We start from the raw sequence: 24,199 nt of genomic DNA on the forward strand, positions 1-24,199 counted from the left end.
TCAGACCAGTGCATGGGTTAGTTGGGTGTAGGTATAGACTCTCAAGCATAGGAATGGACAGTTGCTACTAATGCATGTACATGGGCTACTTTTAGCAAAGACGTGTGCAAGCTAGGCAACTTCAGGCATAAACACAGTCGACTTGATTTTAGACATAAGCATAGGCGAGGGCAAGTTAAGCAACTTCAGGCATAAGCATAGTAGGCTCAGGTGTAAGTAAGCTCATGCGTGTACATAGGCATAAGCAAAGGCTGATAGACTGCTCAGGCGAAGGACATAGGCATAGACACTGCTATTTAGACAGCTCCTACTTACATGTAGGTATGGCGTCGGCTACTCATACATGTACATAGGCTACTCAGTCCTAGACAAAAAGGCACGTTTAGGCAACATCAGACAAAGCATTGTCAACTCAGGCGTGGGTAGGGATACTCATGCTTGTACATAGGCATAGGTACCGACTACTTAGGTAAAGACACGGGCAGCACCAGAATCAGAGAGAGCAGTTTAGGCTATTTCAAAAGTATAGACCTGGGCCAGACGAGTGTGGATGTAAGGCTACTCAGGTGTGGGAGTTGGTAGTACAGATAAGGTTGTGGACCGCTTGCTTGGTGAAGACCGTTTCAGTTCAGACGGCATGTATATACATAAGTAATCCAATACAAGTGTGTGCTATTCAAATATAGGCATAACTGATTATGAACAAGTACAGATATGGTGAGGCATAAATGGGTAGGCAGTGGGGATGGGACAATGCACTGTGTTGCGCATCAAGCTGTGATGAAGTATGGAATGCTTCAGTCGTTTCAGACGGACCCAAATGTCTGTGGCGCCGACTGCGTTGCTAGTAGAGAGTGGCTGAGGCAAAACGAAGGCTTAAGGCAGCACTACTGCGAGATTGGTCTCCCGGTGATTCTCTTCCCAAAAATGTCAGTAGGACATTTTTGCAAAAGGATGTATCAGTGTGCCCATGGACACAGAAAAATTCATCGGTATGGATCATTCTCCAATTTCTAGGTAGCAATTATGGTCTAATGGCACATTTTCGACTTGCACTATCCAATTGGGCCAACACCTGTTTTTTTTTTATCATGACAGGTAGTTGGTATATAAGGTTATCTTTCACATAGGAACATTTGGTCTTCTTTTTCCCACTTTTAGGTTTCTTCCCCCTTTTCTCTGTACTTCCCTAGGTTCCCATCCCGGCTGGTTATTGTTTCACTGGGTTAAGCATAAGGGGTATTGTCATAAGAAGGTTCAGCTGTTGATTTCCCAAGTCCCTTCTCTGGATGGCATTCTTTTAATGGTGGTGTGATTGAGTGTCTATCCTACTTGATGAACAGTGCTTAGTCAGGTGACCACAACATCTGAATAACACTTTTGCTCTAGTATAGGGATAACAAGGATATAATACATGGTATACTTTCCTTTGTATACTCTTTCATTAAAGTATCAGGGTTCAACCCACTATCTTCAGGTCTGTCAAGTGTCTCTGAGCTTTATAAATCACAAGAGTGCGTTCCCGGGAAATATGTTTTCCGCTTTTCCTGTTCTGCTAGGTGGTACTTAGGAGGGAACCCAAATTCTTCCCATGAGGGATCTAGTTCACATTTCATGGTAGATGGAGGGGGAAAAGTACGGTGGTATCTTCTTCTTTTTCTGTTCCATTATGGACCAATGTGGGAATTATATATTTTTTTATCAGTAATATGGATGGGTTCTTGTCTCATCGGCCAGATATGGATTAAAAGTCCCATTCGATAATGTGGGAAATGGTAGATGAGTAGACCGACTAGTCGGAGGAGCACTTTGATCGGATTCAGGAAAATGCAGTGTGTTTTAACTCTTCCCGAAGACAATCTTGCTGTGAATTTTCTGAATGAGGGCCCACGAAAACCAAATAACCTGAGTTACCACAAGAGAGTTGGGGACAAAAATCATAGGCAATACTTTTGTCAAGGGTTCCTATTGTCGAGGATCACAAAGTCAGATAGTTCACGATTCAAGGTTGCCAGGAGTACATAGATATTGTCAGAAGAGGAGGCAAAAGTTATAAGAGGGAAGGAAGAAAAGGACAAGCCTTGTGTGAGGAGAAAAGGGTTCAACCTAGTTCCTCGAACTCGGACACAGTACCTTATTCCTTGAAGAAGCTGGTGCCACGGCAGTTGTTGCTGGTAGTTTCCTGCAGACTCACGGTTCCTGGAGCTTCAGTCATGGTGACAAGAAGGAGGACGTCTGGAGCGATCTGCACTACCCAGGGATGAGGCCAGAAGCAGCGACAGTGAATAAAAGGTGCGCTCCTTTAAAACAGGAGAGGCTCTTCAGATGGCTATCTGGACCACTACAGCAGTGTGCAGCAATTTCGACCACGAAGGGGATCCTCTGGCTGTGGAAGATGATCTGGTTGACCCCACCAGGCTCAAGGTAAGAAAGCTCCGGACTGGAGCTTCTCTGGTCGTTGAAGTGTAGATAGCCCAGGACTGCAGCAGGGCTTCACCGGGACTCGGGGTTGCAGCAGCAGTCTTCTTCTCCCCTTCTCTTCGGTTCCTTGCAGTTCCAGTGGTGACTCTGACTTCCAGCCCAAGAGTCCTGCCTTTTATGCGAAAATCCCCCATTCATACAGCCTGGCTGTCAATCACCCAGCAGGGTGGTTGTCTGGCCCGGACAACCACCTCAGCCAATCATGACAAAGTGCGACTTGGGTCCCATGGAGACCCTGTGCAGGGGGTGACTACACCCATCCCTCACATTCAGCCCACCTAGACACCCAGGCGCCAAAAGACGGGGAACAAAGAAGGCAAACCTGGTTTGCAGCACAAAGTAAAACACAAGAAGGACTTTAACAAAAAGAAATGGTGACTAAACCCAACCGGAGCCAAAATAAAAAGTATTTGGGCAAGCGGGTTTAAGTTCGAGGCTACCACAATAGCCTGGAACAATACTACGTTTATATAATATAATCACGGTAGAAAAGTTAGGGTAGATACCACTGCTACCAGCGAAGTCTAAATGTTAAAAGAGCAAAACAAAGCTCAGAGAGACATAGACAAAAAGGGGTACGAGTTAACCCTTTCCAATACTCCATGTAAGATGAGGTGTACTGGGTCTGTAGTTTTAAAGTGACTACATAAAGTTAATGGCAACTTTACATGTTTCTGGGGGACAGCAGTCAGCCCCAGAAAAACAGAGTCAGTGGGAAGTCTAAAAGCCGACCCTGTGTCACTGCACTGAAGGTGCTGTGTAACACACACATAAAGTGGGGCTCGTGGAGTGGTGTGCTCCAGAGCCCAAAATCACACAAACAGTAGAAATACACATGGCAAAACACAGGTAAGAGTGGGAAAAAAGGCTCACACTCTTACTAGGTGGAAAAATAAACTCCAGAAATCCAGCAAAGCTGCTGGAGGACTCCCTAGGTGAGGAAAATTAGCCATAGAAGGAGAATTCTCCTTACACATATGTAAGGGATCAAGAGTAAGACTCGAACACAGAGGCATGTTAAATGATTGTTGTAGACTTATTTCCAGAAAATAATAAGGCGTTTCCCTGCCTAAACAAAACTAAGGAACATCTGTGTCAGGATGTTAAACAAAAGAGTGTCCTCTGTCTTGTGTCCAAGAATCCTAAGTTGACCCTTGCTCTCTAAACTCAATAGAAAGTGCACAAGGGGTTTCTGGATAGCCATTGATGTGTAGCTAGCTTCAAATGTACTTAACATAGAGTCTTAAAGTGCAGAACAAAAAAGTAATGAAGCTTACGCCAGGAGAAATGGGTCTCCCTTCCCCAGGAGTCCTTCTGGCAGTTCAAAAATATCCCTAATATTCAACTATGTTCAAAAAGGGCATGGTGGTCTTCCTTTGGATTTCCTTTACACGTACGGTTCTTTACAATGTTCAATTTCTCACACTTTATCCACTTTCCACCCCTGGTATTCTCTCCTGACAGGGTATTTTTTTACTTCCTTTCCAGTCTTTAAAAAGGGTTTGAGTCTTTCTTTTTGTATCTACAACTTCAGGTCACTTTCGTACCTCTTCTCTCCTGGATTGTCCCCTTACCAGGATACCACTTAATTTCTCTTCTCATATATAAACTTCACTTATCTCTCCTGTATTACTCTTTAGCCAGGATTTTACTTCGCTACTCACTCCTGGTTTACTCTCCTGCCAGGATATCACTTTGCTTTCTATTCCCGATTCACTCTCTTGCCAGAATGTCACTTTGTTTCTCACCCCTAGGCTACTTCCCTGCCAGGGTATCACTTTGCTCCTTATATGTCTCTCGAGTATGAGTCTCAGACTCCCTATTCATTTGGTGCGTTAGCTTGTTAGGGCTTTCTCCTTATTTACTTGTTCTTTTATCCAGTTCACAAAAGCTTTCCACAGTTGGGTCACTGACCCCTTTCCAACATTCTGTTACGCTACGGCAGCAACAAAGGACATTACCGAAAAGATCGTTCCCACAGAGTATCTCGCAATCAGGGAATTCGCTCTGGCAGCGTTACAAGTTGCCTTGGAAACTGTTTGGGTCACGTAGAACTGCTAGTCAGCTGATCAGACGTGCCTTGCTTTCACGGAAGCCACGCCTCCTTGTTCCTTAAAAGCGGTTAGCCGCGGGAGCTTCGTTGATGCTAATTGATCGTTACGGCGTTCCTTTTCGTAGCCTTCCTACGGCTTGTTCCATTCGGATTACCCTCCGTGTATCCTGCTTTGTATTTTGATTCCGTTACCAGACCTTGGCTTCTGTCTCCTGTTTTGCTTCCTGGATTTGTCCTTCGATATCGGTTGCCTTGGTTTTGAATCCGCTCGCAGTCTCTTTTACACTGCCGAGCTCCTGTTGAGCTCCCCGCTCAGCCTGTCCTTCTGCCGGGTTTTCAGCACGCCATTCCCTGCTAGGAACGGAATTCCAGTCTTCAGTTTTCTTCTTACAACAAGCGCCCTTGCTTCCAGCGGAATTCAGTCTTCTATCAGTTTAGTCCTTTTTCCAGCCTTGCCTAATTAAGGAATTACTTCTACCTCACCTACTTTGGACTGTGTAACACCCTGTGAAGATGATGTGTGTTTTCCACTAAAGTGCAGTACGAACGCTTTTCAGATTTGCACCAACCCGGTCCTAGTGCATCCCTCGTGCCGTTCAGGTTGTCCTACCTATACTAACCTTCCCATTTGTTATTTTATCCTTTCGTTTTCATCCCTCATTTTGGAACTCTGAACTCTTTACTGAACTGATACGGGACTTCCTCTCAAGGCCTTCATTTCCACTACCTTAGGTACCAGCAATTCTATTGTGTTCAATAATTTTAATATACCTATGACACCAGGTTGGCGTTATACTCAAAACAGCTTTTGCATTTTTTGCAGCATTGCTTGGTGGTGCGCTCAATTCCGCTCTTTTGCATTATAGACTACTCTGTCTTGTTTTACATAATAGCAGAGTGGTACGTCGTGAAAAAGAGCCCCTCTCTAAGAGGAAGCCTGATTCTTTTGAAATCAGGGGATCTGGGTTTTCTGAAGACTTCCACGGCTCGCCTCACATCTCGATCCAGGTCAGAATGAAGTACTCCTTCCGGTTCGGTGAGTAACACATTCACTTTGTCTCCTCTTTTAAGGGTTGGGTCTCCGATATTTGCATCATTTCCTCTTGTCAAGATATGTAGTTTCGTTTTGCTTTCACCACGGTTCATATACCCATTATCCTCTTCTTCAGAATATCGGGTCACCAACCATCTTTTCATAATATTCTCATTTACACATGTTTGTTCATTCATTTCAATTAGTTTCTCTTGTGTTCTCAATGTGAGTCAACATCCGCTCTCCGCCGCCCCGGTAACCCATTCTGTCTCCTTGGGCTTACAGGGCATTTCTGACGGTGTTCGTGGTTTCCCTGTGGGTTCTCATTCGGTCCGCTGACTCGTGTTCATTTGGTTAGCCGGCCTGTCTTTGCTCTGACTCCAGGCGGTGTCTGTGCTCCCGGCTTGGAGGCTGCTTTCAGCACGGCTTCTCCTCACGCCATCTGTCCTCAACTACGTGCTAAAACTCACACTTCTCTGCTTTCTCGTGTCCTCTTTCGCGCTCTCACGGATTACAGACAGCTCTCTACTCTGCCACGCTACACCATTGCCAACAGCTGTGTAGGTTTTAAACTTCCCAGTAGAAGTTGAAGTTTTCCAAAGACTAGAGCGCAGCATTGGCTTCCCCCTCCTCCTCTAATCTTCTTCATTACTCCCCCTCTCTTCCTCGTCTCAATACTAACATGGGGAGGGGAAGGTAAACAGAATATTTGGCTGAAGAAAACTTGGATTTCTTCCTCTATGCTGCAACAGACCATACAGGTATGTTGGCCAGGCGTATGGGTGTCATGAGGCGTTAAGGTTTTCAGGTTATTTCACGCAATAGGTTCCCTTGCTCCCTGGAGTTGATCTTTACCCATGTGGTCCTCCTGCAGATAACCACCCCACGGTCAGAGTCAGGTAGCGTCTACCTTTCCCTGGCCACATAAGAGAAGCTTCCCTCAACAGAGTCAGTGACAACATTGTCAGATTCATCACATTATTGTCTCCGGTGACTGTTCCATTTACTGCCCTCCACAACCTGGTCAGAATGGTCCCTCAAGCTCACCTCATTGTAAGAAGCTCACTGCTTCCTGTCAAATCTGATTTCTTATCTATTGCACGTTCTTTTGTGATCAAAAGAGCATTGTTCCTCCTGTATATAAATAAATGAAATAAAAAATAAAATAGGTTTTACTTTTTGGGCTTCATCTGCCAACTTCCAACACCTTATGGATAGAGTATAAAAGTCTTATGGAACTTTCTGTGGAGCGTACCGAGATGACACTGTGATACACAGTCATAGTTGGCCAGAACATGTACACCAACTATATGAGAATACCCACGCGTTGAGGAGATATGGTCTAACAGCCAACCCTCAGAAATGCCACCTTGCCCAATCAGCAGTTAAATATCTGGGCTTCTTTGTGGGCAACGGCCAGATCCAGCCATAGAGTGAAAAGGTTAAAGCAGTCCAACTAATCCCCCCTCCTTAAGACCAAGAGGGAGCTTTGTTCTTTCCTGGGGCTAACTGGCTACTACCCTAGGTTCATACCTAATTATTCGAGCACAGCTGCAAAGCTCACAGATGAGCTGAAGAATGTACAGCCTCATAAACTCCAATGGAGGAAGTAAGACAAAGCAAGTTTCAACGAGCTGAAAAACATTATGTTATGAACCTATCTTGAAAATGACATATTTCAATAGAGATTTAATTCTCCGGACTGACGCCTCCAAAACAGGACTAGGGGCCATACTATTCCAAGAACATGATGGCATCAAACATCCATTTTTGTACACTTGTAGTATTCTTTTCTGTAAGAAACAATCTTATGACACTTGTGAGAAACCAAAGGGTGTCTCACCTGCTAGTCCTCAGGGACTTGTCATACAGGTGGCCAGGACACGCCCATCGCTTTTGGATCCAGTTCCTGGGAGGCGGGGGGGGGGGGTGAGACCAGTGCTGGAGGATCACCTGGGTGAGGGGTCTTTGGGGGGAGGGGGTGCGGCGACTCATGGGGAGATGCAGTATTCTCCTCTTTCCCGTATACCTGACCTACACTATACACTGGACCGAGGAAGAGGGTGACAGAGTAAAGAGGCTTCCCCCTTACATATCTCAATGGACATGTCCCGCTAAACGGGTCAGGAAAAACAAGGCACTTGACTGTAATTAGATACATCTGATACCAATGAGCTCTCCTCACACAGATAAAAGGTGGAACATAGAGACACACTCTGAGCAAGGGGGAACACAAGCAAGCGCGGAAATTCCAGGGCGAAGGCGCACCTACTGGAGCAGAGCGACGGACCGAGGGACGAGAGCAAAGGTAGAGAACCCCAGGAGTTCCCTGCAGGTGGTCGTGGCCTCCAAAAGGCTGTGAAAGACACGTGCAGAAGGCCAAGTCCCAGACAAGAAGACTGAATTGTGTTTCAAGGACGCCAGCGACCCTCCGGGTGAGTGGCAGTGTTGGGGTGGCGAGGTCAAGCCTGTGGTATTAGCCTTGACTCGTAAATTAAGAAATGCAAAAGACAAGAAAAACATGAGCTGGCAAGCGACATGAAAGACTGGTGTGTGTTAAAGAAAGATTGAAGTGGCAACAGTGTATCGCACAATTGAAGTCTGCACACGTGTGGATGAGACATGAAGATAGGCCGACCTCTGTTGAACTTTGAATTCCTGATAGCTGTAAAACCATCAATAATGAGTAGCGGGGTAGTCCAGCGAAAGGAAGTAGCCCACTCGAAAGTCTCAGTGAAAGGTTTTTGTTTCATAAAGTGAACAAATTATAAAAAGTCAAGTGATGAAAAGTAACCCTGGGAAAAGGTGGGCAGGGGAGTAAAAAGGTGAACGCTGAACTTTTGTGCTTATGACATCGAACTACCTTCGATGAAAGAATTTAAAGAACTCAATGTTAATAAAAAGTTCTTAAGTTAAAGAAACATCTAGCCATTTTATCTCACGATAAGGTCTACCCATACACCACAGATGCTTATTATGAGGACCAAAGTAAAAATGCAAGAACAACTGGACAGCATTTTAACCAGAACAAGAACCAGATTCAGAACACCCGTCCCAGACCCAATAACTGGACCTTCTCCAGTGGCAGCTCAAGTGGGATCAATGCCAACACAGCAGGCACAAGTTTCTCATCAAACAACCAGTCCAACAAAACGGTAGGGTTCACGGCACCCCAATTGTTTCACAAAGGACAAGGCAAAACAAAGAACAAAGGAAGGGGACAGTGGCAAATGCAATGGAAGAATCAATCGCCCCAAATAACACACAGCCAAGGATGTGGATAGACACCAGCACCCCCATAATGATGAGCCCGAGAATCAACAGACCAAGAACAGTCAGATGGCAGCAGGATGAGACTCCAACTAATACTGTACAAACCACCATGGAAGACACCCTAACATCACTGATTATGAATTTTTTCACAGCTTAATCTTAACCAGGACAAATTAACACTTCTAGACAAAGGACTCTCGTTTGTACCCTCAGCACATCGCAACCCTTTCCAAACTCGCATTGCAGTAGCCCAACTCATCAGAAAAATTTGCCTAAAACAATTTTTGGGAACTTTGACCAGCACGGAGAATTAAAAATGTGCCACGAACCTGAGAGGTAAATCCCCCTTCTATCCACCCCTTCCCAGAATCAATCACCTTCGAAAAAAGCGCTCATTAAAAAACTCGAAGACCTTGAACAAAATCAGCCACAGGTGTATAACAATTTCACAGGAAAAGACAAGATGGCACTCAAAGCCTTGATGGACAATGACCAAATTGTGATAAAACCGGCAGATAAGGGGGCTGCTACGGTCATCATGAATGCAGAAGACTACAGAAAAATTGTCCTGGTTCTCCTGGAAGATAATACGAGCTACAGGCAGTTGGGCAGAGACCCTACGGATGATATTCGTCAACTAATCATACCCATCCTAGAGGAAGCCATAGCAGAAGGACACAAGTGTGAAAGAATACGACTTTCTTAACCCCAAGACACCCATCAGTCCGGCCTTCTATGCCCTTCCTAAGGTCAACAAAGGAATAACACCCATCCCCCCCGGGTAGACTGATAGTATCAGGGATAGGTTCTTTTCTGGAACCCCTGTCCGAATACGTTGATTTCTTTCTCAAACCAACAAACAAAATGCAATCTTACCTGAAAGAAACCAATGCAGAGCTGCATATACTCAAAAATCATTTGTTCGACCTGGAACCACAACTGCTAGTGACTCTAGACATCAAGTCATTATATATGAAAATTCCACAAATAGCCTAATTTCAGGTAGTGGAGAGGGTCCTCAGAAACACAGACCCCCCTACTGAAACCCCGAACAGTCTAATCATGCAACTTGCAGAAGTCGCCTTGACGAAAAACTACTTTCTGCACAAAAACACCTTTTATGAACAAACATCCGGCACCGCGATGGGGGCCACGTTAGCACCCAGTCTTGCCAACCTCTATGTGGCCGATTATGAAGAGAAAACCATCAACACCACCACGAATCCATGGACTACAAGAATTGATCTATGGGCTAGATACATCGAGGATGTCATTCTAATTTTCAAGGGCAATGAGGAAGACCTGACCTCTTTCATGACCTGGCTTAATGAGCAAAACAATTTCCTTACCTTCACAGAGACACACAGCAAAACCTCCATTCATTTCCTGGATCTCAAGTTGGAAATAAGGAATGGGGAGATAGTAACTCTAGTGTATAATAAACCATCCGACAGAAACTGCTTATTGACATTTCAGAGCTACCATCCAGCCAGTCTAAGAAACAATTTACAGTTTGGTCAATTCCTAAGATATCGTAGGAATAGCTCCAGCCTTAATGACTACGAAAGACAATCCGGACATCTGGCCAAAAAAACTCTTACACTGTGGCTACCCGAAACAGACCATAAAACAGGCCCTTAAAAGGGCTAAAAACATTCTGAGAAACACTACTCTGGAACAGCACATGAAGCAAAAGGAACAAAATGACAATCACTGCAGTCTTCAGCTTTTCACCCTTGGTGAATAAAATTAAAAAGGAAGTACTGAAACTTTGGCTGATTTTGAATGTGGGAGGAACAACTCTAAAGAAACCAAGATTTGCCATGAAAAGAAGGAAAAATCTATGCGACTCCTTGATTCATACATACAAAGAACAAAAAGCCTCTAATCCAAATACCCTTTGGGACCAGACAGCACCGACAGGACACACACCATGCGGGGGCTGCGGTGCATGTGCAAACACAGCAAGAACCTTGACAATTGACATAGGGTGGCACTACCCGTGGACACAAAAAGCTTTTACAAATTGTAATAGTAATAATGTGTTATACCTTATCACTTGCCCATGTGGGATGCGGTATGTGCGAATGACCACACGCCCAATAAAATCTAGACTTGCAGAACATCGATCATGCATTCATACCAAAAACACTTTGCACCGATGGTAGAGCATTTCGTGCAAAAGCAACATGGCCTGACCGATTTTTGTTGGACCATCATCAAAAAAGTGACTGCTCCAAGAAGGGGGGGCAACCTTCATAATTTGCTTTTTAGAAGGGAACAACTATGGATATTTAGGCTTAAATCAGACACCATCGGCCTGAATGAACCTGCAAGCTGGCAAACACTTTCCACCTTATGAGAACACCTAATTGAGGTATGCCCATGTGCTGATACATATACTTTGAACTACATCACCCAGAATACCTTGCAAGTCCTTCATATATGATTGTAATAGCCGTATCTCCCATCAGGGCAACATTTCAATTGCTAGAACGAAGGAGGCATTGAATGAACCTACGAGCTGGCAAACAATACTAATCATGATTCATTAATTCATGTTTGCCTATATGCTGGTTCAAAGACTGTGGACCACATCACCCAGAATACTTTGCAAGTCCTTCACATATGAAAGGAATAGCCGCTACTCTTATTGTTGCGACACCACAGACACTTCAATTGCCAGGAGGCACAGAAGTATATTTTTAAACATTCTGAACAGAACTCTGCCCTTTTTTAGTATCATCCATTTACACAAAACATGTGTTTAGTAATTGCTGAGCAACCCATCAAGACATTTTCTGATTAGTTACATCAGCCTAATAACCAGGTATGCCCTCATCTGTTGCCGGATGGAGCTAGTTTTGAATACTTCCATGCCTTACATCAATTGTTCAAAGATGGTGCGCTTGAATCTTTCGCCTTGCTCGGCGCCGTACAGACAACTCAGTTGCCACGGAAACGTGAATTGAAACTAAAACGTAGCCGTGGTACCGGTCTGCAGCTTGCTTAGCAGACAGCTATCCGCGAGCAAGGCGATCCCACGCAGCCCGATAGCAACCGCGAGGTAAGCGAGGACAATCTGCCATTCCTGCTAGTTCTGGCGTTCCTAAAAGGGATATGGCACTTTCAAGAGCCTACCCAAGTATAGATATACAGGGTAATGTCTGCAGGACATGCATTTGTATAAAGAATGCACTTAACTTCACATTTAACAAGTGAAAGCGATACGTATATCTATCACCAGCCTAATCTAGAGACTCATAGACTTTGTTGCATTCTCGCATTCTCTAGGTTTGTCGGCACGCACGATTAACAGTGCCCGCATAGAAGTAATACACAAGTCACCTCAAGCTATCCTGTCCAGCCGGTCCGACAGAAATGGGACTGAAAATTAGGAGGGTAAGTCTTATAGATACCCACTCCCCTTACTATAATTGATTAAGGTGTAGGACTTGATTCTTTATCTAATAGTACATCTGTGTCTTTCCCAAACACCCCATACTCCATTTTCTCTCCATCTGCAGGTGGGGTCCCTCAACTACTAGGGCAGATACTGCAAGTAATTGGGAAACAGCACACACAGTGTTGCCAATTTGGCCCTAAAGAAACTGGTACACAAAGAATACACCACTGAAACCGGTAGACTTTTTCCGCCTTAGTGAAAGAAATTCACCAATAACTTGGACAAAGGTCAAAGATACAAACTCTCATGACTAACAGAAGGGGATGGAAATATACTCTGCTAGCACTATACAGAGACCCTAAGGCTACTGGACTCTGATACAGTGTGTAGGGTTATAGCGAGAAAACTCGGTCCGATGTTACTGGAACTCTGCATTAGATAATTGAAGATTGGTAACATTTATAACACATTTCTAAAACTCTGCTTGATATAGAAGATGAATAAACTCGAAATTACTTCACTTGCCAAGCATGTATTAGAAAAGTGTTAGGGCAAGCTTAACTATCCCCTCACCCTAGATAAGCGGCCCACCAGCGCTACCTAGGGGTAGTACATAGATGAGGGTTCCGTTTAGTTTGTAGGAGGGCAAGATAGACAGGACTCATACATTTGGTATATTTGTATTAATACAAATTGAAATACCTGAGATTTGAATGTGTGAAAATTGAACTACCTAGACCAAGAGACAACAGTGCAAATAACACATCAGTGTGGAGGGAAAGTTGAAGTGGTCCTGCGGAGGTCAAGAGTAAGGAAAAGGTCAGAGTCCAACTGTGGGAGATCTACGTGAACTTTGAAGTGTAATAAGTTAGGGGGAGGGAACCCCTAAATGATATGAATTAAACGTGGGGAAGGGAACCCCTGCAAGTGTTGTGCTTTGAAAGGTCCGAGCCAGATTAAGGCAGACCTTCGTGAACTTTTGCTTTGAAAGGTCTGAGCCCGACTGAGCAGAGACCGGCGTGAACTTTTTGTTGAACTGCATTTTGAAAGCTGGAAAGAGAGACTTTAACGTGGAAGGCAGGCGTGCCTCGATCATCGTTTTGAACTGCCTTTGTTTTGAGAACCTGAGCCAGAGTGCGTCATCCAGTCTACGGGGACCTCCTTACTCCGTGATGTCTAACGTGGGGAGGAGAGGACTAAGCCACACTTATTGTTTATATCTCATTCTAATGTTGCTTTGCATACATATTCTCCTTTACACACTTTTTGCACAAGCGATAGGGCAGGCATTAGGTTTTGTTAGTATAGGCCAATTTGATTTGATGGACGTCACTAGGACTGTTTTATTTATAATTTGATGGTAGAGACTACTCCAATCCTAGCTATGGGGCAAAGTAGGAGTGTTTCCAACCCCAGAAACTTTAATAAAGTTTAATAAATGTTTTTACAAATTGTACTTTTTGTGTCAGTGTCATACTTGTGATACCATGTCTCCCTTACACACTGTTCCATTGGAGGCTTTAGCAATGAAATGGGCTGCCACCCATTTAAAATATTATTTGGCAGGCATAAAATTGAGACGTGTTACTTATAGCTCTCCCTTAACATGGATGAGCATAAGGAAAGAGACCAACGGTAATTAGATGGTTCATGGTCTGCAACCATTTTGCTTCAAAGTGGAACCTAGAAAGGGACAAGAACAGGAAAATGTAGATTTTCTAAGTCTGTTTCCCATCAATGGAGAAAGGGAAGCCACCGAATTAAGGGGGGAGGTAAGCGACGAATTGCGGGAATTTGTCCCTTCTCCCCAGGGGGGGCGCCACCCAGTGAGGCTAGGGAGGTGAACCAGCTCAGTAATACCCTTCCTACAGGTAGAAGCAAGTGGAAACTCACTGGGAGAGACTCCCCCTTTCAGGTCAATGACTTCCATTGCCATGAGGAACTCCCTGGAGGACATTCCAAAATATAATCTTCAAACCTTTCTGGTGAAAATGTATGCAAAAAGAAAACCAGTATGTATTATTGTCAACAGTAAATAGAAGATCTCCCTTTAAACTCCCATTCCACTGGGACGAAGAAGAGGACATATGGAGAAGAGAATCTGCAGTAGACACAGAAAAGGGAACCAGGGCTTGCGCAGGGAAAGCACCACAACTACGCAAGTCTAAAAAGGGGAGGAGCCTGGAGACACGAGGAGAGAGCCTGTGAATTACAAAAAGGCTTGAAACCAAACTCAAAGGAGAAGCAGAGGCAAGACGTGGGGCATCCTGCAATCATAAGAGTACGAGAAGTGAGATGTGCTACAGTTTGTAGCGATGAGACCAGGAGAAGCAGAGCTAAATGTGTGGCATTCCAAATCAGAGAAAGATACGGAAAGTGATGGCGAGCATGGCAGGTTCATGGTTAACTGAGGGTCCTCGCAACACCCCCCAACCCATTATGCAACAACAGACACGGAACTAGCCGGTATATGAAATACCACACAGCCATCCAAGACAACAAGACGGAAGAGAAGGCAATGAAAGGCCACGAGATATCAAAGAGGAGGGAGAGCGGGCCGACCCTCAATAACTGAAAACCCTGAAAACATTAGCCCTAAGAACAGAAGGTAATAAAAAAAACGGGAGACCCAGGAGAGTGAATGATAATCATTAGAATACTCATACTCGTCGCAGTCAAGAGAAAGATGATATGATATCAGAAAGAAGAGTGAATGAGAAACATTATTGAAATGCTCATACTCATCTCAGTCAAGAGAAATATAACATAACGATACCAGAAGAAAGTGCATGGGAATCGGTTTTGGAATGCTCATCCGCGTCTAAGTCAAGAGAAATATAACAACGATACCAGAAGGAGAGTGCATGGGAATCAGTATTGGAATGCTCATCCTCGTCTCAGTCAAGAGAACTATAACAATAATACCAGAAGGAGAGTGCATGGGAATCAGTTTTGGAATGCTCATCCTTGTCTAAGTCAAGAGAAAGATAACAACGATACCAGAAGGAGAGAGCATGGTAATCAGTATTGGAATGCTCATCCTCGTCTCAGTCAAGAGAACTATAACTGAAGGAGAGTGCATGGGAATCAGTTTTGGAATGCTCATCCTTGTCTAAGTCAAGAGAAAGATATTGTAAAATTATTACAAAGAGCGGTGAATGAGAAGTATTCTGGGAGTGCCCAAATTTGTACCAGTCAAGGCCAAGAAGGTCTGATCAAAGTAGAAATCCAAGTTATAAAAGAGAAGAGAGAGAACAAGTGGACATTAAAGATATTTAACACAAAGTACAGGAAGAAACAAAAGATTGTGAACTGTTCAGAAAATAAGAAATATTCCAGAAGGAAAATATATTTTCTGGATAGGTTTACAAGCGGAAGAGAAAAGAATAACTGTTTCTAGAGAAAAACAAGAGAAGAAACAAAAGCCCAATAAAACATTAAAGAAACTGTACGAGCTGATAAAAGCAGTCACCACAGACTATTGAAAAAATAAAATGGTGAGAAACCAAAAAGCCCCAGGAGAAGGGAGACATTCTCCTGCCTACGTTATTAAGATAGTGGTAGGGTCAGACAGGATTTGAGTTGTTTAATGTCAAACCATTCACTGATGATTGATGAGCAATTTAGCTAGTTTTGTTAGTTAGGAGGATTCCTTGTAGTATACAGAAAGATGGGCATAATTCTTTTACTTTAATAAACGTTAACAGTGAAATGTCTACAGGGTCCGTGTCTTCCCCCTGACCCACCACAGAGTCAAAAGGATATCTTACTGTGTACTTACCTAGAATAATAAGGTAATTGAAGTCATTTCCTGGTTACACCACTAAGCAGAGTTCTGCTACTGGTGCTGAACCATTCAAGTCAAAGGGGAAAGGGTGATTAACCACTACCCATTTTCCCACCTTTAAGTTGTCTATTGAAAATGACAAATGTACACTTTTACACATTAATCCAACAGAAACAGCACTAAAGGGAATCTAGCAAACACACGCAAAATATACACTTTCTGTTTTGCAAGCAATTTACACGCAGAGTGTTAAGAAGGCTGTCTTTTAAAGTGAGGAATTCTGGAATGAGGTTTGAGATGCCTGCTGTGTATAGGGGAGGTATTTATGTTTATTCCAAAGAAGGACACAGACGTAGATAGCCAGGTAAGGTCAGAGTTAATTATTTGGTTTCCTACAAAAATAACAGTTTTATCCTGAGCCCCAAACACATTTCAATGCATGGTGGATGCACACTCAGGGTAAATAAAAGGTACAGATGGCAATGTGCATGTTACAAAAGTCTCTATTCCCCTAAATATAGCATTGGAAATTGAGGTGACTGATGTATTGATCATTTGTCATAGAAGTCACCATTGACATTAGAATTGAATAGATATTGATTTAATTTATTTTATTAATAAATAGACCTTCTATGCAACCCTAAGAGCTTCTTCCTGAAAGAGGAGGCAGGTTGTAGGAAATCAATATTGTTAAATTGGAGATCCCAGGTTCATAACAAGAAAATGTAATTAATGAAAATTGGCACCTGATTTGGGGTGGGTAGGAAATCCCCCAGAATTAGAAGTTGCCCAATTAAAACATCCTACAGCAACACATTTTAGAAACAAGCTCTAGTCTGCAGTGAGGTTTTGGATGACGCCTCACTGCGGAGAAAATGAAGCACAAAATGAAAAAGTCAGCAGCAATACATGGAGACGTGCACAGTATGCCAAAACGAGCCAGAAATGCATTTATGACCAAACACACTTTCTATAATAATGGAGCTTTCCTGTGGAGTGTGCAAACACCACCACATGATTTCTTGGCACTCGCCTCCACTGTGGCTCAAAGTAAGGTTGGCTTAGATGAAGGCATCAGTGAATAGCCACATTTTGAGATGATTTTTGAAAGAATATACGTATACTAGGTAACAAAGGTGAAAATTACCCTTGTTCCACTGCAAAGCTCCCAGAATAAAGATGGTTCTACTTCCTCTCCAGGAGCATGGGTATGGGATACCTGAAAGAAATGGGGTTAGTAGAACAGGGAGTTTGATTAGGTATTGTTGTGGTTTCCAATGGTACAGATGAGACGCATTTCAAATATTTATTTAGTTGATTCTGAGAGTGTCCCTCGGGTACTCGCCAGTAAGGGGGAATGAGAATTTGGGTGCCTGCGTAGTTTGTGTATGAGATTCCAAGGGCGTAGAGGTGGTCAAATAACGGCTTAGTGTACACATTGAACATAGTGGGGGACACACATGAGCCTTGGGGTACTCCACAGGATTTAGGTGTGGCAGTAGCTTCCCCGGCAAATACTCTCGAGGATCTGTCTGACAGGAATGAGGCGATCCATGAAGTGGCTTTGGAGGAGAAGTGGGCTGCAGAGGTCGGGGCTTAGAAGAGTATCTCGTGGTCTATGAGGGCGAATGTTACTGAGAGGTCTAGGAGTAGGAGCAGCGAGAGAGTGCCCATGTCATTGGCATGATCAAGCAGTTGTTTTAGGTCAAGGACGGCTGTTTCAGTTCCATGCTTTGAGCAAAAACCTGACTGACGGGAGCCCCGAATGCAGTGGTGTTCTAGGAAGGCTTAGATTTGTTGCTAGGCCCCTCTGTCCATGATTTGCAGGTGGAATGGGACTGTTGTGATGGGTAGGTAGATAGTGGGGCTGGCGGGGTGGAGGGTAGGTTTTTTAAAGAGTGGTGAGAACCAGGATTCTTTCAAGGAGGTGGGACGGTGCAGGCGGTGAAGACGGTGTTAATGATGACGGCAATAAGAGGCATTAAGGGCTCAGCGCATTACTTGACCAAGTTGGCTGGGCATATGTCTCCCTTACAGCGAGAGAGTTTGAGCCCAGCAATGATGTTGGCGATGGTGGTGGTGTTAATCGTTTGGAACTTGAATAAAGGCACGTCGTCACGGGCTGGCCACAATGGGCGGCAAGCAATTGGTATGGAGGATTGTTTGGCCTGTACTTTGGATTGCAACTAAATGATTTTGCCTGTAAGGGTGTCTTGGATCTTATTACACCAGGCATTGTCTTTCAAGATGGATGCAGGGGGGGGGATGAGAGGGTCTAGCTCCCGGAGAATGGGGAAGAGTTCACGAGAGCTAGATGCGGTGTTGGAGATTCTTTCATTATAAGTAGGGGCTTTAAAGCTGAGAATGAGCTGTTTGTAGTGGTGGGACACCTTAGAGAGGAGGGTTTTCTTGTTAGCTGAAATTGGGTTTTTGTGCCAAGTAGCTTACGCTGATCTTTTAGCGGCACGCGCGACGATCCGGAATGAACCAGGAATTACCATGGGTTGGGTTCTTAGATTTCCTGGCTTTAAGGGGTGTCAGTTGGTCGGTGGCCTTACGGAGCAGGGCATTGTAGTGGTCAACTAGGGCTGTAGGATCTTGTGTGGAAAAGGAAGAGGTACGTTGATGAGCGGGATGTTATTGCTACTAGTCAGATTATGTGAGCTACGGGCCATGATGGTGCTAGGGATAGACTGGCTTGGTGTGTTTGCTGGTGAAGAGTATGGAGAATGCAATAGTGTCGTGGTGTGACCACTAGATGCAGCTGCCCAGTACAGCTGTACCCCTCCTCTATGCCCCTCTGTAGCCTACCCCCCGCTGTTTATCTGTTCTGTTAACACTGAAAATTGCTCCGTTATGCACCTATAATGTTGTGCACTTCTGAAAAGCACTCAGTAATGTATCTGTATTAGTGTATACCTCTGTAAAGCACTCCGTTGTTTCTCAAAGCCAGGTCCGCACTCAAATACAATAATAATACCACCCGATCCAGCTCGCTGGCTTGGGTAATATTGCTATATCATAAAGCTATACATGGTCATGATGTTTCTCATTTCAGAAATGTGGAGGTCTTTCAATCTCTTAGGTGTAGGCCAGTCTGTTCTCCCCTTCCTGGACGTATAGGATTCAGCAGCCTCTCACACTCCTTCCGCCCACTCAGTCTGTAGTTTACGTGTGAAAACCCAATGGTGTCAATGGAGTCTTTAGCTCTCGCAGAATGCATTGACGCAGTGAGCCTAGCAGTCTCAGAGGCTTTTGTAACTCAGTCAGGATGCAGTCTCAATGGCTTCTCTTCACATGCTCCTTTGCAGAGGTGAGACACACAAGTCTTCTCGGAACTCTGCAGCTCTTCTTCAGGACCCCAGGAAGATTCAACAGCTCAAGCATCCTTTCCAGTCGCTTATCATACTCGCGGTTGCCAGCTTTTTACTGTCCCAAATCTTCCACTCTCCTCCCTCCTCTTGTGTTGCTACGGATTACCCTCTCGCCAGTCTGTTCTCCCTGTTGCCCATAGGCACCTGTGAGCTTAGGCTGGCTCTGTATTTTCTAGAGTTTCCACAACTGGTGTTGGATTTAGTGGCAGGGACAGGAAGGGATAAAACCTGGTCTATCGTTTTGGCTTGAATTACTCTGTACAGCAACAGGTCCTTCACCTCGCATCGCGCCGGCTGTGTGCAACAGAGAGCCAGTCTCTTGGGCCATTAACTCAGTCTTCAGGGCCCATAACGCCTGGTACGGCCCTCGCTGCAGGTCTATAAAAGCTACATTAGGTCCCTTTGTGGGACGCTCTCATGGGCAAGTGCTTTCCATTATCCACAGGAGCCTTCCATTTGGCGTTGCTTCACCATGTTCACTGCACCCATGGGGCTTTGAAACTACATGCTCAGCATGCTCAGGTTTGTTAAAGCACAGTATATATCTACACAAACAGGAAACAGAGGACTCGCACCCTAGAAACTGCAGTGAGTGATGCATGGAGACATGAACAGGAATGTCTGGTAAACGGAGAGCTCATGAAGTGCCCACTGAGAGGAAGTCATACGGTAGGATTGATTGGCGATGTCAAATACCCTGAAAAGGGAAAACGAGGACCTGCCAGCTATCATAGTCAAGGTGCGATCAGGCTATTGAGGCAGAAGAATGGATGCGGGTAGAATTGAATAGAAAAGTGATTATCCGTCATGGAATGCACTATTGGAAAGAACTGTCGGAAACAATCTGTACCATTCAAAGAGCCAGAGTAAGATTGGGATCCAAATGGAAACCAAGATTCTCCACTAGCGACACGGATGGGCGAGGAGACAGGGCCACGAGGACGATAGGAGCAGCACTCCATGGCACAGGTGGCCCCTCTCCATCTTCATGAGAGGTTTATCTGCATTCAATTTCAAAGAGTTGGACTCGACCCATTTGGAGATGGCGAACATACAATATTGATTTTTGGAGAATGCCCTTCACTCGCCCTCCAACCATATAAGGGTTTGAGTGTCATCCACATAGGACTCATGGCAAACCATGGATGAAATCAGTTAGGATGAGCAGTAATAAGATCTGGAAGAATTTTGGAAGAGAAGTGGGAGGCTTGGTGGAGAACTAGAAGACTGAGAAGATGAGGGCGGGACAGGCAGCCAATGCGGGGACAGATATGGAGCAAGAGTGCCATCAAACCAAATATTTAGATGAAATTGGAACTGAGGGGCCAAGAAATATGAACAAATGTGTCAAGGGAATAAGAGGGAATTGCCAGTACAATTAATTCTGGACCCAATTGTTTGGATTTTATCAATACAAAAATGAGGATGGCTGCTCACTTTACTCTGAAGTATGTGAGAATGGTTGAGGGAATGACAAAATTCTTGTGGCTTGTTATTGGAGTTCTTGATACGGGAGGAAAAGTACACTTTCTTTGCAAGCCTGATCAATTTCTTGTATTCTGGTATGAGTATCTTGGTTATAGACAGGTGGAGAACAGGTGGGATGTCAACGTCGATCGACAGCTTTTGCAAGTGGTTTTTCCAATAGTAGCTTAGGAGTGATCCGTTAGGAATGGCAAAGGCTTAGCCGAGAATGTCATTGTATTGAGTGAGTCTCTGTGCTGAAGCATTACAGGATACCACTACCATCAAATGTATTTGCTACAGTCCAAAGACTCCTGACAGTACTCCATAGCAAATGGGGGGGGGAGCTGTCCCTTATAATCATGCTATATGAACTGATAAACGAATACTGGATTGCAGGGTTCGAAATTCAGGGGGAGCTGGGAGCTATTTAGCTCCTGGTGGTTTTAGCCTAGAAAAGCCTGGTTAGCTTACAATCAATTTACCAAGATCTACTTTTGGCTCCCCAGGCAAACTGATACTGAACAAACTCTGTGAATTTAACTTTCTGCATTTGGGACAATCTATAAATAAACATTAGGACACATCTGTACGACAGTTAAAGCATAAGGAGTCATAAATAATGCTACAATTATATGTTTGCATCTTATGTTGACGTTAGATTTGTGTTACGCTATGTATTAGCTCCTCGTTCCCCAGTGGTAGCTCTGGTGACTGGTTACTGCTGGATACCCAGGAGCTGCGTGTTGCTCCTACTTATTCAATCCAAATTTTGAGCCTTGGGATTGGTAAACAAGATGGTAAAGTGATATATGTGTGCCATTCCACACCTTTTCTTACTCTTCCCAAAATGGCCCCACCCTTCCCCCCGCCTTGACATAAAATGTACCAACACATGAACAGTCAAGAGACAGAAAAAATAAAACCATGACCCACTGAAACATGAACCATCATTGTTTTAACGCAAGTGTGCAAAAAAAATAATCATCACTGGAGTGTTGATAAAATTCAAAGCCGATCACATTTCACCAAAAATAGACAAATTGGATTTCTTATTAAAATATCAACACTAAATACATCTTTTTTAAATATAGATTTTGTGATCAAAAATGGTAGTGCTTCATATAAAAAGTACAGTAAAGGGGTGCTCTTGGGACCCATATCTCGTAAACTTCTCTGAACTGTGTTCATGCAGCCTTAGATGGCCGTGGTCCAGGCAATAAGACCTCAAAAGAAGGCAGGCGGTCTCTTGTCCACTGTGCTCAGACACGCACCGGTCCAATCAGAGGCCCGATTCATGAATGGTGCTGTCCAGGAGCTATGGGAGTGGCCCACCCACTCATCAGGTCATAAAACCACGTAGAACAGGAGGAGGGATCGAAAGGAGTTAACACAATGCACAGAACATCTCCCCTACGCCCCGTGTTGAGATGGTCGATGCTTCGTAGGCTCGCCAATGACAACCAGTGTCAGTAGCTTGACTAGAGGTCATATGCTCTGCACATTTCAGGCACTTATGCCAAAGGAGCTGTAAAGGAGCAGGCTGGGGGTAAATTGAGCCAGTGATGTTGGGAAATTGACCCTTATGCTTGCGTTCTTGTGGAGCGGATATCTTGCTTTCTGAGAAGATACAGGAAGCCTCTTCGGCGCTTGCACCCTATGCCAAGTATTTCTTCATTTTCCGGGTGAATTGAGAAGGGTGGGATATCTGAGGGAGGATAATCTAACATCTAACTATGCACCACCACTATTTTACGCAGAGGATTTCGGAGTCGTTTGGTCCGCGATCTCGAGTGTCCTATTGTGTGTCTTCCAGCAACAGCCATGTGATCTTGACGGCACAGTTGAATTCACTGCTGCTGCTCATGATCGTACCCTGAGGTTTTGGAGGCACACAAAGGGCATTGGGAACTGGTATGTGTTTATCAGTTAAGACTCACTTTTCCACCTATCCTGCAATGGCGCTGAAGCTAGATCCAAGATGGTCTAGGCGTGACATCACTGCTTAAAAATGTACAATTGATTCACAACTTCCTATCCACCCTATACGGTCTGATACCTAAAGGTATACAGCCAGCTCGTAAATGCACTCCTTCAGGCATGCCTTTGCATCCATAGACAGGTGCTGCTGCACAATACAAGCAGGCGCTCACAGATCGCTCTACGCACATGTGAGCATTGCACCATCCTATTAACTGATATGTGCTCCCCAATGGGAACAGGCCCTAATGGTTTGGAATGTACCCTCCCCCACTCTCACATCAAACTGCAGCAGCGGTTCTTCTCTGTAGGAATGTCCTCAATGGGGGCTACTAGCTTTAAGAGAGGCGGCTCCCCACTGGCCGCTGTGTAAAATACAGAGTTCTGTTCCGCATCGGAGAGTCTCCTGTCCTCCGCAGGTGGGGTCTGTGGCACATCCGTCCCTTCGTTGGTTGGAAATTCCTCAGGGTGGTGCCGCTGCAGCTTGGCGGCTGCCCGCTGCTTTTTAAGGTCCGCCAGAGTGTGGTGGGACTTCTCATTGCTAAGGTCAGTGGACAAGTCCTGCTGTGTGGCCAGCTGGTAGGAGACGCTACGGTCCAGCCTCTTGGAGTAGATGTGCTTTGCCGGGAGGGCAGTTGTAGAGCCAGCATTGCCATTCCTCTGAGCCACCGGGGAGCCAGGCTGCTCCGCTCTCTGAACGTCCCCTCCTTCTTCCAGTGCTGCGTGCTGTCCTGCAGTGTCCTCTATGGAGTTCTGTAACCAGAGCAAACAAAGCCATACATGAGAGGTTTTCCTCATTAAAACATTTTTTATTTACTTGCAAAGATCTCCTAGAATTCATCACAAAATCATGTGCAGGCATCAAAACATTTTGGTTGGTCAAAGCCACTGTTACCACTGAACACTTTAACTAGGACTAGTTAATACATCTTTATTAATGTATTTATTTATTTTAAAACAAAGGGAAAGGCTGAAAAATACACATGTATTCTCTTCCTGCTACTTTTTTTGAAGTCTTTTTCATGTTAAATTAAAAAGAAATTCCATTTGTGCACATTTCTGAGAATAGATTCACATGTAATATGTGGATAAGACACATCTCACAATTTCTTATTACCTTTTATTTAATTACTAAGCACCAAACATTTTTAAATATTTAAATAGAAAAAATGATAAACATTCAGGGCTACTAAGTGTAACCACATTACATGTTTTGCGAGACTCATACAAGAAGCAATGAGAGTAAACAAAAAACACTGGATTGGTGCCACTATTATTCTGCAAAAATAAAGGATTTTTATCACTTATAAGTAACTTTTATTCTTGATTTCATCGATATTTCACTCAA

General features: G+C 44.3%; 1 protein-coding gene across 1 annotated transcript in view; it reads right to left on the reverse strand.

The window, feature by feature from the left end:
• Window positions 1–21,810: 21,810 nt before the first annotated feature.
• PPP1R16A (protein phosphatase 1 regulatory subunit 16A) overlaps window positions 21,811–24,199 on the reverse strand; it is a 467,867-nt gene continuing 465,478 nt past the window's right edge. Inside the window, exon 10 of the mRNA XM_069621786.1 lies at window positions 21,811–23,604. Within this exon, the coding sequence (XP_069477887.1) occupies window positions 23,128–23,604 (477 nt within the window). The 3' untranslated portion in view covers window positions 21,811–23,127. The remainder of the gene's footprint in view (window positions 23,605–24,199) is intronic.

This window comes from Ambystoma mexicanum, chromosome 5q (assembly GCF_040938575.1).
Source record: "Ambystoma mexicanum isolate Mex_15411 chromosome 5q, UKY_AmexF1_1, whole genome shotgun sequence".
Lineage (NCBI taxonomy): Eukaryota > Metazoa > Chordata > Amphibia > Caudata > Ambystomatidae > Ambystoma > Ambystoma mexicanum.